This window comes from Symphalangus syndactylus, chromosome 6 (assembly GCF_028878055.3).
Source record: "Symphalangus syndactylus isolate Jambi chromosome 6, NHGRI_mSymSyn1-v2.1_pri, whole genome shotgun sequence".
NCBI lineage: Eukaryota > Metazoa > Chordata > Mammalia > Primates > Hylobatidae > Symphalangus > Symphalangus syndactylus.
The window spans coordinates 52,337,861-52,355,922 of record NC_072428.2 but is presented as its reverse complement, the minus strand read 5'-3'; the positions used below and the strand labels follow the sequence as shown (position 1 = coordinate 52,355,922).

The 18,062-nt window shown below is 49.2% G+C and overlaps 2 protein-coding genes across 10 annotated transcripts in view; both read right to left on the bottom strand.

Annotated features, from left to right (window-relative positions):
• Positions 1-102: 102 nt before the first annotated feature.
• Positions 103-6,741, bottom strand: CHRNA10 (cholinergic receptor nicotinic alpha 10 subunit). Of its 2 annotated transcripts, XM_055282776.2 has the most exons (6): positions 6,700-6,741; positions 6,178-6,296; positions 4,735-4,880; positions 4,140-4,294; positions 2,162-2,694; positions 103-1,174 (listed from the first exon to the last, which is right to left on the bottom strand). In XM_055282776.2, exons 2-6 carry the CDS (start codon positions 6,236-6,238, stop codon positions 717-719), a joined length of 1,353 nt encoding a protein of 450 aa, XP_055138751.1. In that variant the 5' UTR covers positions 6,239-6,296; positions 6,700-6,741; the 3' UTR covers positions 103-716. The 2 variants fall into 2 exon arrangements, with proteins under 2 accessions (XP_055138751.1, XP_063497334.1); XM_063641264.1 differs by lacking the exons at positions 4,735-4,880; positions 6,700-6,741 and having other exon boundaries at positions 2,162-4,294; positions 6,178-6,248.
• A 4,154-nt stretch (positions 6,742-10,895) lies between these two features.
• NUP98 (nucleoporin 98 and 96 precursor) overlaps positions 10,896-18,062 on the bottom strand; it is a 128,357-nt gene continuing 121,190 nt past the window's right edge. For all 8 annotated transcript variants that reach the window (XM_063641254.1, XM_063641257.1, XM_063641258.1 and 5 more), the window contains 3 exons: positions 15,404-15,558; positions 12,399-12,510; positions 10,896-12,269 (listed from right to left, as the gene is read on the bottom strand). In XM_063641254.1, coding sequence (XP_063497324.1) covers positions 12,052-12,269; positions 12,399-12,510; positions 15,404-15,558 — 485 coding nt within the window. In that variant the 3' untranslated portion in view covers positions 10,896-12,051. The remainder of the gene's footprint in view (positions 12,270-12,398; positions 12,511-15,403; positions 15,559-18,062) is intronic.

The window sequence follows — 18,062 nt, the reverse complement described above, 5'->3', positions numbered from 1 at the left end:
AAGGCAAATTCACACTCTTTCCTGGAGCTGGGACATCCTTTTCTTACCAGTGCACATTAGAACTTCAGGCTCTCAGGCTTTGAACTTGGATTTGAACTTGCGCCAGTGGCCATGAGACAGACCTGAAGTACAGACAGATCTGGACCCCCAGCTTCCACTACCACAGACCTCATGGGTAACACAGGGCATCGAGGAGGTGCTAGGTACATGCTTACTTTATTGAGTCGGGGATTTGGGGCCAAATGTCTGTAGGGCCTTCTGCTCTGGAAACTCGACTGAGAATCCCCGACCCTTTTCCCTGAGCCCCTCAGCAGGGAAAGGTAAGAGCCAAAGCCCTGCAAAGCAGCCACCTAGGAAGAAAGACAGCAAATGCAGCAGTTCAGTTCAGTTTCTCATTATAACCCATGTGCTCCCCACTAAGAGCTCTAATACCCAGCACAAACAATTCTGTCCCTCCAAGACTGTACTCTGTGATCTTGGCCTTTGTAGAGTTCCTCTTTTTTTTGGAATTAGGGGAGTGGCCGGCTCTGGACTTCCTTTAGTTAGGGTGTATAGACAATGAGTGCTCCCTTGTGGATTGTGAAGTCAAGTGTCCCGGATCTTAGGAGCAGTGGGGAGAGACTGCTTGGCCCAAAGACCAGCAACCACTTGGCTGTGGCAGTCCCTTTCTGGAGGAGCTGTGGCTGCAGCAGATCCCTGTGACTTAGTCCCAGCCCTCACAGGGCCTGCACCAGCACCAGGAGGCTCATGACCAGGGCCATGGAGAAGAAGATGCCCAGGAAGAAGCGGTCCATCACACGGGCCAGGCGCTTCCAGTCCTCATGGCAGCGCTGGGCAGCTCGGTGGCTGCGGAAGGTATTGGCAATGGTGGCTACGTGGTGCAGTAGGGCTTCCTGGTGGCACAGACATCGTAGCTCGTGGCAAGGGCCCAATGGGGGGCCAGCCCCTCCTTCAGGAGACTGGGGGCTAGGAGATAACTCAGGTGGCCTGGACTGCCCACAGGGCTCCCCTCTTTCCCGCACGCACAGGCCCCGTGCCAGGTGTCCCAGCAGGAGGGCCCTAGCCCAGGCTGGCACTGGGCGGGCACTGGGACCACAGTAATGCAGGTTCATGATAAGGATGGTGAGTGCTGTTGAGAATGTGACCATGGTCATAGTGGCCATGTAGTACTTCCCTGAAAGAGAGAGAGAAAGCCAATTGACTCAAAACAAAAGCCTGGGCCGGGCGCGGTGGCTCACGCTTGTAATCCCAGCACTTTGGGAGGCCGAGGCGGGCGAATCACGAGGTCAGGAGATGGAGACCACGGTGAAACCCCCTCTCTACTAAAAATACAAAAAAATTAGCCGGGCTTGGTGGCGGGCGCCTGTAGTCCCAGCTACTCGGAGAGGCTGAGGCAGGAGAATGGCGTGAACCCGGGAGGCGGAGCTTACAGGGAGCCGAGATTGCGCCACTGCACTCCAGCCTGGACGACAGAGGGAGACTCCGTCTCAAAAAAACAAACAAACAAACAAACAAACAAACAAAAACCACAAAAGCCTGTGGATCCTGAGCTTCCCAGCCACCTCTGCACAAATGGAAATAAGCCCACCATGAGGCTCTCCAGACCCTCCAAGTCCCATGGATGGAAGCACGAAGGAGGTAAGGGCCGAGTTCTCCCCATCCTTCATTCCTACACGTGGGTCATCAGAAGCTACTGCTCTCTAATTGCTCCCATCATTGCTGGAGGCTGCACTCATACACAATCCAGGACAGTCCCGCTCTCAAATAACGACGGGCATGAGCTGGGACAAGATACGAATCCTTTTTGTACAAATGGGATACCCAGAGGACCTACTTCCTAGGTTTGTGGTGACGCTTACCTGAGTTAATAAAGGTCAAGTGCTTAGGGGAGTGCCTGGCACACAGCAAGCAGTCGACAGATTTTGCCTATTATTAGGATCTGGGGATACTGATGTTCCACCATCAAGGCCCAGTCGTGAGGGGTGTTCTCCCTGGAAGGAGCTAATCCTTTTCCCTCAGTCTCAAAATGAGGGCACGTTCCCAGGACGCCCCCCTCTCACTCTCCGAAGCGGGGCCGTTCCGCAGACCCAGGCCCTGTCGCGGCCCTGCCCTGGGGGGATCCCAGCGCATCGTCAGGTCCCCCCGCGCCCCCGCTACTCACCGATCAGCGGCACGCTCTCGGCCGGCGGCATGCTCTCGGCCAGCAGCAGCTGGAAGACGGTGAGCGCCAGCAGCACGGTGACGCCCAGCGACACCTTCTCGCCTGAGTCGGCGGGCAGGTGGAAGGCGAGCGGCGCAAGCAGCGAGATAAGCACGCAGGGCAGCAGCAGGTTGCACACGTAGGCGGCGGCGCGGCGGCGCAGCAGCAGCGTGAAGGTGACGTCGGGGTAGGGCTCGGAGCAGCAGCCGTAGGTGAGCACGCGCCGCCGCGCCGGCATGCCCAGCACCCGCCACTCCACGTTCTCCACGAAGTCCGCCAGGCTGGCGGCAGCGCCGCGCGGCCGCACATCCAGCTGGTGCCCGCCGTGAGTCCAGGAGCCGAACGTCAGGCCGCAGCGCTGGGCGTCGAACGGGAAGGCCGCTACATCCACGCGGCACGAGCTGCGCGTGATGGCCGGCGCGTCCCAGCGCACGGCACCATCGTGGCGCAGGACCACGTTGGTGCTGGCGGAGCCTGGAGGCTGTGCGTCCGCTCTGCGGGCAGGCGGGGCGAGGCTCACCCAGGCTGTCCAGCCGGAGGAGCAGCCCCGGAGGCCGGGAGCCCAGGGTAGACCCCCAGGGGCTGAAAGAAACCAAAACATCTCCCCAGAATATTGAGGCTCGTTAAGTTCGAGACACTCACGACGCAGGGGAGCACCTTGCCCCAGCGTCTGCTGGCCTGATGGCAGGACATCAGCCCTTCCTTGCTGGAGTCAGCACTTGCTTATCCAAAGGGCACCAGTAGGTGCCAGAAGAATGAATCTGGAAACAGATTTTACTCTCTTTCCACATTTTCCTGCCTTTTAAAGGCTGGAACTGCTGTCCTTTGTCTTGCCACTATTTATAACTTACTGGCTCTTTCTTGAATTTCTATTTAAGTAAGGCCCATAAGCCACTGCCTTCAGAGAGAAATACTTTTGAACTAAGGCCTTTCCCATGATGGGTACAGCAGATTAATAAACTTCTGCTGTGGCCGGGTGCAGTGGCTCACGCCTGTAATCCCAGCACTTTGGGAGGCTGAGGTGGGCGGATCACGAGGTCAGGAGATCAAGACCACCCTGGCTAACACGGTGAAACCCCGTCTCTACTAAAAATACAAAAAATTAGCTGGGCGTGGTGGCGGGCGCCTGTAGTCCCAGTTACTTGGGAGGTTGAGGCAGGAGAATGGCGTGAACCCGGGAGGCGGAGCTTGCAGTGAGCCGAGATTGCGCCACTGCACTCCAGCCTGGGCGACAGAGCGAGACTGCGTCTCAAATAAATAAATAAATAAATAAACTTCTGCTTGTTTTTCTTTCGTTAATTTGACTGTTTTCAGAACAAAGCAACACAGAGGGTGGAGTGCACCTAGAGAGACCCGCTGCCTTTCAAGGCCTGGAAGGGGTGGCGCCTGAAGGGCCCGGAAGGGACACAGATGTAGCCAGAGGATGTATAAAAAGGCCTCTGCAGAACCCAGAGGTAGCTCCGGGACACACAGTGACTTCCCTTGGGGGACATCTGCAAAACTGTTAGAGGGGCCCCAGAGAAAATATGCAGAGTTATGTGCTGGCTGGGAGACACGGAACTGGTCAAGGAGACATAAAGCAGTGTTCTAGAGGGCTATGTCCTGGAGGAAAGAGACCCTTAGACAGGCTCCTGGGGGAGCCCTGAGAGACCCAGAGCTAAAAGTGTGCCCTAGAGAGGCCCTTGTGATCCAGATATCTGCCCTGGACCACACAGTAGGTTCCCAGGAGACGTTCAGCCTGGGCTGGCCTGGGATAGCCTAAAGTGGGGGTGCCATGGAGGGGCTGAGTGCCTGGCAGCTTAGATGGGTCCTGGGGAAAAGCTTCCAGGGCAGCGTGGCAACCAGGTTATGTGGTAGGGAGAGGGGATCACTACACCCCCACGGCTAAGGGCAAGTCTAGAGAGGGGTAAGACAGAGGAGGGGCCCAGATAGGCAGTACTTGTTATAGAGTACGATGTCTGGCCGCCATACAAGACTGCTGGGGATGCGGATGGCATCCAGGCCACCATAGGCATTGGGGTCCCATTGTAGGTAGGCATCTGTCCACTCCTGCCGTATCCACAGATACAGGGTCAGCACCTGGTTCCGTTCATCCTAGTGGGGGCAGGGAATGGCAGAGATGTGGACATGTATATGCATATCCTGCCCTGTCTGTGCACACTCCCCTGCAGGGCTCTGGTCAGCATCCACAAACCTGACTTGTCCATACCATCCAGTTCCCACCCAGACCTGACCTTGCCATGTGACCTTAGTGGGCTCTTTTCTGCCCCTGTTTCCTCAGCAGTTATCTGGGGTGAGAATCCCTGCTTAGCAGGGATTCAGTAAGTTCAGGTGAGCAAAATGTTGGGCACAAGGTAGGCACCCAACACTCAGTACCCAATAGTCAGTACCCAACAGTTTGTAACTGCTACCTTTGTTAATATTAACATTTACAGAAAAGGAATTCCATGGAGAAGAATCCCAGTCTCTCACCCCCTCATTTCTTGACACTGTGACAGGTAAGACTCCACAGCTGTACCACCACCACAACGCACCATGTCGATGATCTGGGACAGTGTCACCTCCAGGGTCACATTCAGAGTCTGGTCTGTGTCTGCCACAGGTCTCAGGGCATTTGTGTAGTTGGCAAAGAGGTCACGGAACAGCTTGAGAGCCAGCCGGCCCTCAGCTCCCAGGCACTCTGGAGGGTCAGTAAGGAGGGTTGTCCATCCCAGGCCCTAGTCCCAGGGCCTCTGCTCACACCCTCCACTCCCAGGGCTGGGGCCCTGTCCTTATGAGTATCCTCCTGGTGTCTGCCCTCTCTTGCTGTAGCTGTGGCTCTAGTTCCTCCCTGGCCTGCCTGCAGGGTCACATGAGATAAAGGCCATGGAGAGAATTGGTACTATCTTCTGGCGCCAGGCTGACAAATTTCTCCTCCACCCTTCCCTTTTCAAGGACCTGGAGTCTGCCTGCCTCTCCACAAATGCTAGAGGGACCCAACTAAGCCACAAGAGTCCAGACTTTCACGCAGGGATTCTGAACCCCACTGCTCTGCCCCCTCCAGTATCTCTCAAACCTGTTTCCACTTCTCCATCTCAAGCTGGTTTCTTCAAAACTTCTGATGAGATGGAACACTCCCTCATTCTGAAAACACACTTCCCCAGGCTTTGCTGACACACATTTTCCTCAATCCCTGACCTAAATATTGTTCCCATGAATCCTGTCCTTGGCTCCCTTCTTTTTCTTCATCCCAGATTTTTCTCCTGAGCTCCAGACCCCAATAGAGTACAGTCCACTCCTGAGTTTCCCACAGGCATCTTCAACTCTGAGGGTCCAAAATATGAACTCGCTTCCTCCCTCCATGCTCTGAAACCTGCTTCCTATCCCATGTTCCCTATCTCAGCAAATAGCACGCCCTCAGCTGCAATAGTGACCTCAGTTGGAAATCTGGGAATTATCCCTCCCTTCTCCCTCTGCTGCCTCCTCCTCGGGGAATCCAGTTAATCTCCAGATCCTGTCAGATCATTCAAATCCTCCAGGTTTTGCTGAACGTCGTCTTGAGTCTACCCTCTCCCCTCCACGCCAGGCCTCTCCCTTCACTCTCTCCCTTTCCCCAAAGGCTCACCTTCTCCTACCCCTCTCATGCCCATAGACCACGCTTTTAAGCATGCACATCTGACCGGGCTAGTATGCTGCTGAAACCTTTCAATGCTCCCCATCATCTGCAGGAGAAAGACCTGGCCTGGCCGGCAGGCCCTTCAACATCTGGCCCCTCTGATTTTCCCAGCCCTGCCTCTGGAAGCTCCCCACTCATTGTTTCCACCCTAGCCAGTCAAGTCTCCTCTCACGCACTTCAGCACCCCTCTCCTCCACACTCCCCGAATAGAGAGCTTGTTCTGAGGAGAAACACAAGAGAGACTACATGGAAAGGGATTTTGGGAGAACAGGAATAGTAGCACCACCAGGAGAGGCCAGGGCTGGTGTACTGAGCTTCATACCTGCAGGGAGTAGAAACAGAAGCAGAAGGCCCAGGCTGAGGTGGCGGCTCCGGAGCCCCATGGCCCTGGCACTGCAAGAGTGGGGGCAGGTCTCTGGATGTGAGGCCTCCTGGCCAGACCTAGGGCAAAATTAGGTCCAGTTGGCAAGGATGGTGTGGACAGTACCTAGAAGTCAGAAGTAAGACTGAGATCTCTGGCGGGTCCAGCCACCCTCCAGGGAGCCCTGCAGCCCCTCCAGTCTTCTGATCCTCCAATTTGTGCCTGCCCCTGGATTTTAGTACTTGGTCTTTCTTCTTCTCTGCTGGTCCTTGCCTCTTCTGGCCTCTGCCTCTGCCCTTTCCTATGCTCCCCACCTGCTTTGCCTTTCACTCTGTTTCTGCTTCCTTCTCTTTCCCTCTGTAACTTTCTTGGTCTCTCTGCCTCCCTGACTCTGATCATCCCCTGCCCGCCTCTTTCCACTCTCTCCCCCTTTCTCCTACTTCTGTTTCATCCCTCATTCCTTCCTTCGTCCATTCCCCACACCTGGACTCTAGATGGGCCTGCTGCTGTCTCAGCAGAACAGGGACCAGGGACTTCCTTGATCAGCCCAGAGTCGTCTGAGGCACAGGACCGAAGCCCCTCCCTCTTTGCCCTTTCATTAGCTTAATTACACCTGTGCCCATGACAACAGAGCAATGGAAACTGATACCTCGGGCCTCTGGGGCTTGAATTATTCAAACTCTAAAGCAGCACACAAAATCAGCTCAGGCCCATCCTGGGGGTTGGAGAGTACAGGTATGCTGGGTCAGGTATGTGGAAGACCAGGGCTTAGGAATGTGAGGGGCCAGGGTCAGTGGATAGATAACTGTCCTCTCATCTTAGCCACCATTGCCTGAATTCTGGAGGTGGAGGTTCGCCTTAGACCTGCAGCTCTCCTTGCAGTGCGGGACTAGATACTCCAGGCTAGGCACTTTGGGTCAAGCAAGCCCTTCCCTCCTGGTGGGAGTATTGCTGAGCCTCAGGCCACTCCAGATGACCCAATGGAGCAGAAGATGGAGCCCACATCCTCTCCTCACACTCCCTGCAGTCATTCCCATCTGAGCCTCAGTTTTTTCACCTTGCCCACTGTGGGCAGTGTGGGAGAGCAGGGCAAGCATTCAGTCACTTTCAGCCCTGTCTTATGAGCGCTCTCACCTGGGTAAGATATTTAAACTCTCTGGGTTTCTGTTTTCTCAATCTGGTAATGGGATTAACAGTACTCATCTTGAAAATTGCAAGGATTTAAATGAGATAACCTGATAGTGCAAGGCACTGTCTAGCACGGTGCCTAAGGTACAGCAGGTCATCAACAATGTTTACACTGTGGTCCCAGTAAGGTAGCCAGGCTATCCTCAAGTTACAGGTATTTATCATGCAGAGTTTTGATTATTTTTGTTCAAGCTGACCAGTTGCCTGACCAACAGCAGCACATACTTCCCTGGCAATCACATCCACAGCCATGACTTTGGGCATTGTGGATATGCCAGTGATTCCCTGCTCTTTCTCCACCCCAGTCCCCTCTCCTAGGTACTCTGCTTATCTCCAACCACCTTCCTAACATCCCCCTCTGGATGTCACACAAGCATTTCACATCATTTCAAATTGAAGCCTCAGAAATCCAACATTCACTTATTCAAGCTAGTAGAGGGGAACTGTCCTTAACTTGTTAAAGAACAACTACCAAAAAACCCTACAGCCATCCTCCCACCTCAGCCTCCTGAATAGCTGGAACTAAAGGTGCACACCACCCAGCTAATTTTTGTTCATTTTTTAAGAGACGAGGTCTCCCTATGTTGCCTAGGCTGGTGTTAAACCCCTGGGCTCAAGGGTTTCTCCCTCCTCTGCCTCCCGAGGTGCTGGGATTACAGGCATGAGCCATCGTGCCCAACCAATACATGGTTTAACAAATCCTTCGGAAAGCCTAAGAAATGAACATTTAAAGCAGAAATTAATAGATAATAGAGAACTCCAGTAAAATTGATTAGTAAGTCTAAGGACTGGTTATTTGAATAACAAAAAATCTGGAACAATTTTCTGGAAATACAAATTAACAAAACTGAGCTAAAGATGAAACATCTAAAAAGAGCAGATACTCTGCAGGCCTTTGCTTAATTATTCCAATATTTAATTCTCCAGACCTCTGTTAACTTTAGGTTCTGTTCTTTGGGCTCTATTGAGAAAATAAGTTATTTGAATGTTGTAGATTCCACAGATCTATCGAACGTTGAGGTAACTGGTTCCTGTTTTATGTTTTTGAGAATTTTTTTTTGCAATTAAGACTTTTTTTACTATTTCAACGGGATTTTGGGATGTGGAAGAGATTGTTCAGGCCGGGCGCAGTGGCTCACATCTGTAATCCCAGCACTTTGGGAGGCCGAGGCAGGCTTATCATGAGGTCAGGAGATCGAGACCATCCTGGCTAACATGGTGAAACCCCGTCTCTACTAAAAACACACAAAAAAATTAGCCAGGCATGGTGGTGGGCGCCTGTGGTCCTAGCTACTTGGGAGGCTGAGGAAGGAGAATGGCATGAACCCGGGAGCTGGAGCTTGCAGATTGCGCCCCACTGCACTCTGGCCTGGGAGACAGAGCAAGACTCTGTCTCAAAAAAAAAAAAAAGGAAGAGATTGTTCACCACCCTTATCTTGAAATGGAAGTTGATATTCTCTTTTATGCACAACATGGCTTCTATGATAAACCTTTGATTTAGAACCTTTTTTTTTCTTGCTCTGTGGCCCAGGCTGGAGTGCGGTGGCACAATCATGGCTCGCTGCAGCCTTCAACTCCTGGGCTCAAGCGATCCTCTTGCCACAGCCTCTTGAGTAGCTGGGACTATGTACACACACCACCATGCCCAACTAATTTATTTTTTTTTAGAGACAAGAGTCTTATGTTGCCTGGGGTGGTCTTGAACTCTTGGCCTCAAACGATCCTCCCACCTTGGTCTCCTGAAGTGCTGGAATTACAGGTGTGAGCCACCACTCCTGGCCCACAATTCCTAACACTGCTAAGAGCTAACCATTTCTGTAGCATACTCACTTTTTGAAACATTCGTCTGGTAAGGAAACCAGGTCAGGAGTTCTTTGCTGGAAGTCCAACTATGTCCTGTGACTCACTCAGGTTCACAGAGTGAATCAGGAGTGGAGGGGATTCCAGCTGAGTAACCCTTGTCCTGAGGCATCTAAGTTAAATGGAAGTTCCAGACAACAGAGCTGACCCACTCTGCTTTCTCTTTTTCTGAGACAGAGTCTCGCTGTCGCCCAGGCTGGAGTGCAGTGGCGCGATCTCAGCTCACTGCAGGCTCCGCCCCCCGGGGTTCACGCCATTCTCCTGCCTCAGCCTCTCGAGTAGCTGGGACTACAGGCGCCCGCCACCTCGCCCAGCTAATTTTTTGTATTTTTAGTAGAGACGGGGTTTCACTGTGTTAGCCAGGATGGTCTCGATCTCCTGACCTCGTGATCCGCCCGCCTCTGCCTCCCAAAGTGCTGGGATTACAGGCGTGAGCCACCGCACCTGGCCCCACCTCTGCTTTCTCATCCCTGAATTCCTGAAAGTCTCAGAAGTCTTCGGTCTCATCTTTTTTTTTTTTCTTTTTGAGATGGAGCCTCGCTCTGTCGCCCAGGCTGGAGTGCAGTGGCACAATCTCGGCTCACTGCAAGCTCCGCCTCCTGGGTTCACACCATTCTCCTGCCTCAGCCTCTCCGAATAGCTGGGACTACAGACACCCGCCACCAAGCCCGGCTAATTTTTTTGTATTTTTAGTAGAGATGGGGTTTCACTGTGGTCTTGATCTCCTGACCTCGTGATCCGTCCGCCTCGGCCTCCCAAAGTGCTGGGATTACAAGCGTGAGCCACCGCGCCCGGCCTGGTCTAGTCTTAATTGGAATTTGCTCACATCTTCAGCTTGACAAATCAAAGTAAGACCTGGAATAGTACTCATGCTACTCAATTGATTCCTCTTGAAAATAGCCCAGTGTGAAGTAACGTCAGGAATCATTATCCCCTTTACAAAAGGGAATCTGATTTAGAAAGGTGAAGTGCCACTCAAGGTTTAAAAACAAAACTACGGCCGGGCGCGGTGGCTCAAGCCTGTAATCCCAGCACTTTGGGAGGCCGAGGCGGGCGGATCACGAGGTCAGGAGATCGAGACCATCCTGGCTAACACGGTGAAACCCCATCTCTACTAAAAATACAAAAAATTAGCCGGACGTGTTGGCAGGCGCCTGTAGTCCCAGCTACTCGGGAGGCTGAGGCAGGAGAATGGCATGAACCCGGGAGGCGGAGCTTGCAGTGAACCGAGATCACGCCATTGCACTCCCGCCTGGGAGACAGAGCAAGACTCCGTCTCAAAAAAAAAAAAAAAAAAAAAAAAAAAAAAAAAAAAACAACTACTAGAGTAGAAGAGCAAGGAGGCTTTCCTCTTCTATTGGGCAATTTGAGACCTGGGAATCTATGTGCATAAATATATGTATAGCAATCAGTATTAATCAATAATCAACTCCCTTGCCCCTAAATTTCCCCTTATAAATCTAGCCTTTAGGCTAATCTGTCTCAGTTTAGCACCAAATTGTTCTCTTTAACCCATGGCCTGTCTCCATTTAGAAGGCAAATTCAAAAACAGGCTAAATCAAACAAGGCCACCATAAAGGTCCTCAGGGTAAGAAGGCTCAAAAATACAAAGGGAAAGCCAATACCAAGAATGCTATAAACATTTTATTTATTTATTTAAGAAAGTAGCTTCAGAAAAAGAGGAAAATATCTAGATCATTTATTTATACATATGTATATTTTTTAATAAAAACCTTTTACATAATCTTCATGCATAAAGACCCAGGTGTGGCCATATTGCCTGAGATAGCCCTAACACCAGCTATCTCATGCCATTACCTGGGGCTCCCTATAGCTGTCAGCAGTGTAGCAAAGGCCCTCTGCCTGCCCCTAACGCCCAACTCCATGCCTGCCTCAGTCATGGTTTGTTTTTGCTTCTGGAAGGGGTAGATGGAGGGTGGGAAATGCTTTAGAGCTAACATGGGATGAACAGGGAGGGTTACCCAACCTGCCATTTTTTATCCAAACTCTTTAGGCAAATCCAGACAGAGTCTCAGCACGACGACTGAAAACCAGGGACCAAACCAAACTCTGGGAGCTTCCCATAGACATGTCACATGTGACCAAGGGCTCCTGCACATAGTAGTAGCAAAGGTATGGTGTTCATAGAACACTAAAGGCAGGAACAAAAACAGCCCTGAAGATCAATCCCTCCATGGCAGGCATTCATTTCCACCCTAAGTGTGTCAGAAAGATCCTGTTTTGTTTCCTAACTCAAGGCCAACCCTCCTTTGCCTCCAAAATTCAATGTTAACTAACCAATTACTTAAGAGATGGATGCCTCTTCCTTCTGTGGATAGTTCATCTGTTAAGGATCCTGTATCACCTATCTCACTCCTCCTAAGGAGTCCTAGTATAAAAGGGCCAGGGTAGGAGTAGGGTAGCTGGTTGGCACTGAGGGTCACAAGATCCAGAATGGCTAGGGATGAAAAAGGATTCTCTGGTTCTTTGGGGGATTCCGCCAAAGGAGCTTTATTGTCCATTTTTTAAAAGGAAAAACACTGAATGGTCTTGAGGATGGTAAAAGGAGAATTGTCTCCTCTTCTGGGTTCCAGAAGCCCTTATGCTATGTTCAGTATTAAGAAAAGCCCTGAACAAGTGGAGGATGCTGCTTGTGGCAGCAGGGAGGGAGGGTAGATGCCACGGCCAACCCAGAGAATGGCAAACAGTGCCAATCCAAACAAGGCAGGGAACCTCTGTGTGGTGAGTGTGAACGGGCATGTGAGTGTGATGCAAAGAGCCTGGGGGTCACAGGCTCCCAACAGCCAGTTCTCGCAGATAGGACTGGGTAAGGCTGCGCAGTTCGTCCATGGCATAGTCCTCAGGCATGGGGAGCCGGCCAATGTGGGGAGCCAAGAGGCGCAAAGGGACTCGCTGAGGGTCTGGTGTTGAGTCGGAGGTTCTATCAGGAGCATGATGCAGACTCAGCACCACCCGCAGCAGGTTGGCTACACGTTTGGCCATGTCTAGAGAGAAAAACTAGAGTTAAGCACTGAGCATGGGTCTGGAGAAGGGTGGTAGGCACTGAGGGTGGGGTGTAATAATCATAAAAACAGGAAGCAAGAAGGCAGAAAGAGTGGAGGTTAGAGGCTTACCTGACTGAGCTAGGCGATCTTTAGCACTGTAACACTGAATCTGCTCTATCCGACTGCAAAGTGAAGTCACTTTGATGTGTAACTGCTCCAGGTCATAACCTGAGCAATCCACCTACAAAGAAGCACAGAAGCCAATTAATCCAAGGGGAGTTCCTATCACTCCAATCCCACCTATAGACTCTACACAAAACCTTGAAACAACAGTGAGGTGAGGGAGTGGAAAATCCAAGATGATGACACAGGGCCAAGCCACCACCATCTAGTGGAGGACAAGGCACTAATTATGCAGTAATAGCCAAGAGGAAGGTAACAGCTACCTAGCCTTGGACTAGGAAAAGTCTTGAGATCCCAAACTATACAGCAAGCTTTAATAACACAGCACCAAAAATCAAGATAACTTGGGTTCAGAGAGATGGTATGACTTCTTAAGAGCACACAGGAAGTAAAAAATGCAGCCAGAACCAACATTTAATTTAGGTCCCCTGACTCCAAGTTTATAGCCTTTTCTAAAACACCAAAAAAGCTGTGTGCAGGGGGGCAGGAGAATCAAGAGCAAGACGAGTTATTTGCTCTCATGAAACTGATAGAAAATAAATAAGAAAACACAAAACAGTAATAAATCCTGAAAAACCACAAACCATGTAGATAATTTAAACAGGTGGATGTGGCAGAGAGAAACTGGATAGCTACTTGAGACTGGAGGACCAAGAGAGGCTTCTTTAAGGAGGCCATATTTAAGTTGAGACCTGAATAACAAGGAGAGAGCTCAGCTTTCCAGGCAAAGAGAAGACAGCTAAAACTCCCAACGGTGGGAATTCAAAGGAGATTTACATGGTGACACGTGGGGTAAGGAGGAGAAGCAGAACAAGATAATACTAGAGAGGTTTTATGAAACATAGGTTTTTTTTTTTTTTGGAGAAGGGGGTTCTCGCTATGTTGCTCAGGCTGGTCTCAAGCAATCCTCCTGCCTCAGCCTCCCAAAGTGCTAGGATTACAGTCATGCACCACCACATCCAGCTATGTGCTGGCACATGGATAGTACTCTTTGCTTAATCCCTACACTTCAAACCCACTACAGTGCTTGGCACACAGTGAGTTCTCCATAATAGGTTGTGTGAATGAATTACTCAATAGTCAACGAGTAAGTGGTTTCTTCAAGTGATTATTTAGAAATGATGCTCTTGATTCACACTAAAAGTACAGCAAACATTGAATTATGCCTATTATGTGCCAGGCACTGTACTAGGAGTTGGAACTTTGATGAGGATAATAATAGATAACAATTATTAACCATTTATTAGAGGCCAAGGTCAGGAGTTTGAGACCAGCCTGGCCAACATGGTGAAACCTTGTCTCTACTAAAATCCAAAAAAAAAAAAAACAAAAACCCCCAAAAAACAAAAGTTGGGTGTGGTGGCACACACCTGTAATCCCAGCTACTGGGGAGGCTGAGGCAGGAGAATTGTTTGAAGCTGGGAGATGGACGATGCTGTGAGCTGAGATTGTGCCACTGCCCTCCAGCCTGGGTGACAGAGCAAAACTCTGCCCCAAAAAAATAAAAAATAATTTAAAAAAAGGCATTTAGTACATGAAAGGTACTATGTTAAACACTTTATGTAGATTTTGTTTAATCTTTGTGAAAATCTGTCAGATATGAGCTATAATCTGTACTACTGTCTACCCCACCCACCTTTTTCTTTCAGACGAGAGATAAAGGAGGTAGTTAACTTGCTCAAGATTACATAGCCAGTGAATTTGGAAACCACGAATTGAATCTATGAGTCTGATTCCAGAACTTGAGCTATTAACCTCTATACTCTATTGCCTGTAACCTTAAAAGACCTTCCCAAAAGGGGCTTATAGCAACCTGGAAATATGAATAAGTAACTACGACATGGTCTGACAGGTGCACTAGTAGAATAATATACTAAGTATCTTGGTAGTAAGAAAGTGCAATTAACTATTTTTGGGGGAAAAGCAGGGAGAAGTAGGGGTAACAGCAACCTAGATCTTAAAGGATGAGTTTAAGTGTGCTAGGTAAAGTGTGGAACATAATATGGTTTGTTAGAAACACCAGAAGTAATTTAGTGTGAGTACAGCAGGCCAGCAAGGCTGGAATGTGGAATAAGAGTGGTAGGAGTAAGGCAGGAAAGGTAAAAGCCTCTAAAAGGATTTGAATCCTATATTTATTATAATGAGTTTGGTTTTTACGCCATAAGCAAGCAGTGGAGACTCATTTTACGACTACAAAGACTGACCTTAAGGCTGCGTGCAGGTGTGCGGTAGCTCATGCCTGTAATCCCAGCACTTTGGGAGGCCAAAGTGGGCCGATCACTTGAGGCCAGGAATTCAAGACCAGCCTGGCCAATGTGGTGAAACACTATCTCTACTAAAAATACAAAAGTTAGCTGGGTGTGGTGGCACACACCCTATAGTCCCAGCTACTTGGGAGGCTGGGGCATGAGAATCACTTAAGACTGGGAGGCAGAGGTTGCAGTGACCCACGATCACACCACTGCACTCCAGCCTGGATGACAAAGCAAGACTCTGTTTCAAAAAAAAAAAAAAAAAAAAAAAAAAAAAAAAAAAAAAAAATTGACCCAAGACATTTTAATGAAGACTTTAAAAACCATATTTGCAATTTTAAAACATGCCTAATGATGTGTGAAACAGCTATCCTCACCAAATCTCCATTCTTACTTTATCTTTCATATTTGGGCTTCTCACTCAAACTAGGACTGAACAAGGGGAAAAGACTGTCTATGGACAAGCCTCAAGAATGTCTATTGCACATACTAGTTGGTAATCAACATAAAATAGCATTTTTAAGTTTCGATACAGCTGTCAAAATGGTTATATCAAACGAGCTTCAGCAAGATGCCTGCTTTGACAGGGCTATCTCTGTCAATGCGTTCTCAAGTGTATACTAAGGCCTTGTGAGGTCTCTAAAGATTTAAGGGCCTGAGAAAAGGAAAATCAGGCAGCAGTTTCAGGATCTCAGGTACCTGCTGTATATGGTGGAGCATTTCAATGACTCTAATATAGTCCAGGTAAACAAGCCCAGATGTTTCCCAATCCTGAATTAGGCTGCTGCGCTCTGGAGGTGCCAGGTCTTCCAAGAACCCCTTCAGGTAGTCATAGTTCTCATTAATGATGGCATCTGAAGAAACAAAGTGTTGAGCACAATGTCTGCACAAGTGCAGTTTCCAAAAGTACAGAAGACATGGCAGGAAGACAGAAAGGAAGGAGAAATAATGTTGGCTGGACTTCAGAATTAAAAGCACATACAGGCATACCTCAGAGATACTGTGGGTTTCATTTCAGACCACCATAATAAAGCAAGTATCACAATAAAATCACAAATTTTTTGGTTTTCCAGTGCATATAAATGTTTACACTATACCACTGTCACTTATTAAGTGTGCAAGAGCATTATGTCTAAAAAACCAATATACATACCTTAATTTAAAAATATTTTATTGCTAAAAATGTTAATCACTTGAGCCTTCAGCAAGTCATCTTTCTGCTGGTGGAGGGTCTTTCCTTGATGCTGATGGCTGCTGACTGATCAGGGTGTTGGCTGCTGAAGGTTGGGATGGCTATGCTAATTTCTTTTTTTTTTTTTTTTTTTTTTGAGACAGAGTCTCGCTCTGTCGCCCGGGCTGGAGTGCAGTGGCGCAATCTCCGCTCACTGCAAGCTCTGCCTCCCGGGTTCACGCCATTCTCCTGCCTCAGCCTCCGAGTAGCTGGGACTACAGGCGCCCGCCACCGCGCCCGGCTAATTTTTTGTATTTTTTAGTAGAGACGGGGTTTCACCGTGGTCTCGATCTCCTGACCTCGTGATCCGCCCGCCTCAGCCTCCCAAAGTGCTGGGATTACAAGCGTGAGCCACCGCGCCCGGCCAGTGAGCCACCGCGCCCGGCCGCTAATTTCTTAAGATAACTGAAGTCAGTTATTTCAAACCCAGCTGCTGCTTTATCAACTAAGCTTAAGTAATATTCCAAATCCTTTGCTGGCACTTCAACAATGTTCACAGCATCTTCACCAGGAGTAGATTCCATCTCAAGAAACCACTTTCTTTGCTTGTCTATAAAGCAAACTCATGAGTGACACCAGTTCAGTCACATCTTCAGGCTCCACTTCTAATTCTAGTTATCTTGCTGTTTCCATCACATCTGCAGGTACTTCCCCCACGAAAGTCTTGAACCCTTCAAACTCATCCATGAGGGCTGGATTCAATGCCTTCCATACTCCTGTTATTTAATGTTGATATTTTGACCTCCTTCCATGAATCACAAATGTTTTTTGTGTTTTTTAGTTGGGGTCTCGCTCTCTCACTCAGGCTGGAGTACAGTGGTGCGATCTTGGCTCATTGCCACTTCTGCCTCGCAGGCTCAAGTGATCCTCCCTTCCACCTCAGCCTCCCGAATAGCTGGGACCACAGGTGTGTGCCACCAGGCCCAGCTAATTTTTTTCTACTTTTGGTACAGATGGGGCTTCAGCATATTGCCCAACCTAATCTCGAACTACTGAGCTCAAGAGATCCACTCATCTTGGCCCCCCAAAGTGCTGGGATTACAGGTGTGAGCCACCATGCCCGGCCAAGATGTTTTTTTTTTTTCTTTTCTTTAAGACAGGATCTCCCTCTGTCACCCAGGCTGGAGTGCAGTGGTGTGATCATGGCTCACTGCAGCCTCAACCTCCTGGGCTCAAGCAGTACTCCTGCCTCAGCCTCCTGAGTAGCTGAAATTACAGGCACATAACACCATGCCTGGCCAATCACAAATGTTCCTCTCCCACCATCCGCCCTGGACAGGGTCTCATGGTGTTGCCCAGGCAGGAGTTCACTGCCATGGTCATGGCTCACTGTAGCCTCAACCTCCCTAGGCTTAGGTGATCCGCCAATCTCAGCCTCCCAAGTAGCTGGGAATATAGGCACACACCACCATGCTCAGCTAATTTTTGTATTTTTTGTAGAGATTGGGTTTCACCATGTTGCCCAGGCTGGTCTCGAACTCCTGGGGCTCAAGCAATCTGCAGCTTTGGCCTCCCAAAGTGCTGGGATTACAGGTATGAGCCACCGTGCCTGGCCTACAAATATATCTACAATGGTAAATCCTTTCCAGAAGGTTTTTCATTTACTTTCCCAGATCCATCAGAGGAATCACTATCTATATGGCAGCTATAGTCTTATGAAATGTATTTCTTAAATAATAAGGCTTGAAAGCTGAATTACTCCTTGGCCCATGGGTTGCAGACTAGATGTGTTAACAGACATAAAAACAACATTAATCTCCTTGTACATTTTCATCAGAGCTCTTGGCTGACTAGGTGCATCATCAATGAGCAGTAATATTTTGAAAGAAATATTTTTTTTTTTTCTGAGCAGGTTTCAACAGTGGGCTTAAAGTATTCAGTAAACTGAGCTATAAACAGATGTGCTGCCATCCAGGCTTTGTTATTCCATTTATAGAGCACAGGCAGAGTAGATTCAGCATAACTCTTAAGGGCCCTAGGATTTTTAGAATGGTGAATGAGCACTGGCTTCTACTTAACATCACCAGCTGAATTAGCCCTAAAGAGAGAGTTAACTTGTCCTTTGAAGCTTTGAAGCCAGGCATTGACTTCTCTTCTCTAGCTATGAAAGTCCTTGGTGGCATCTTC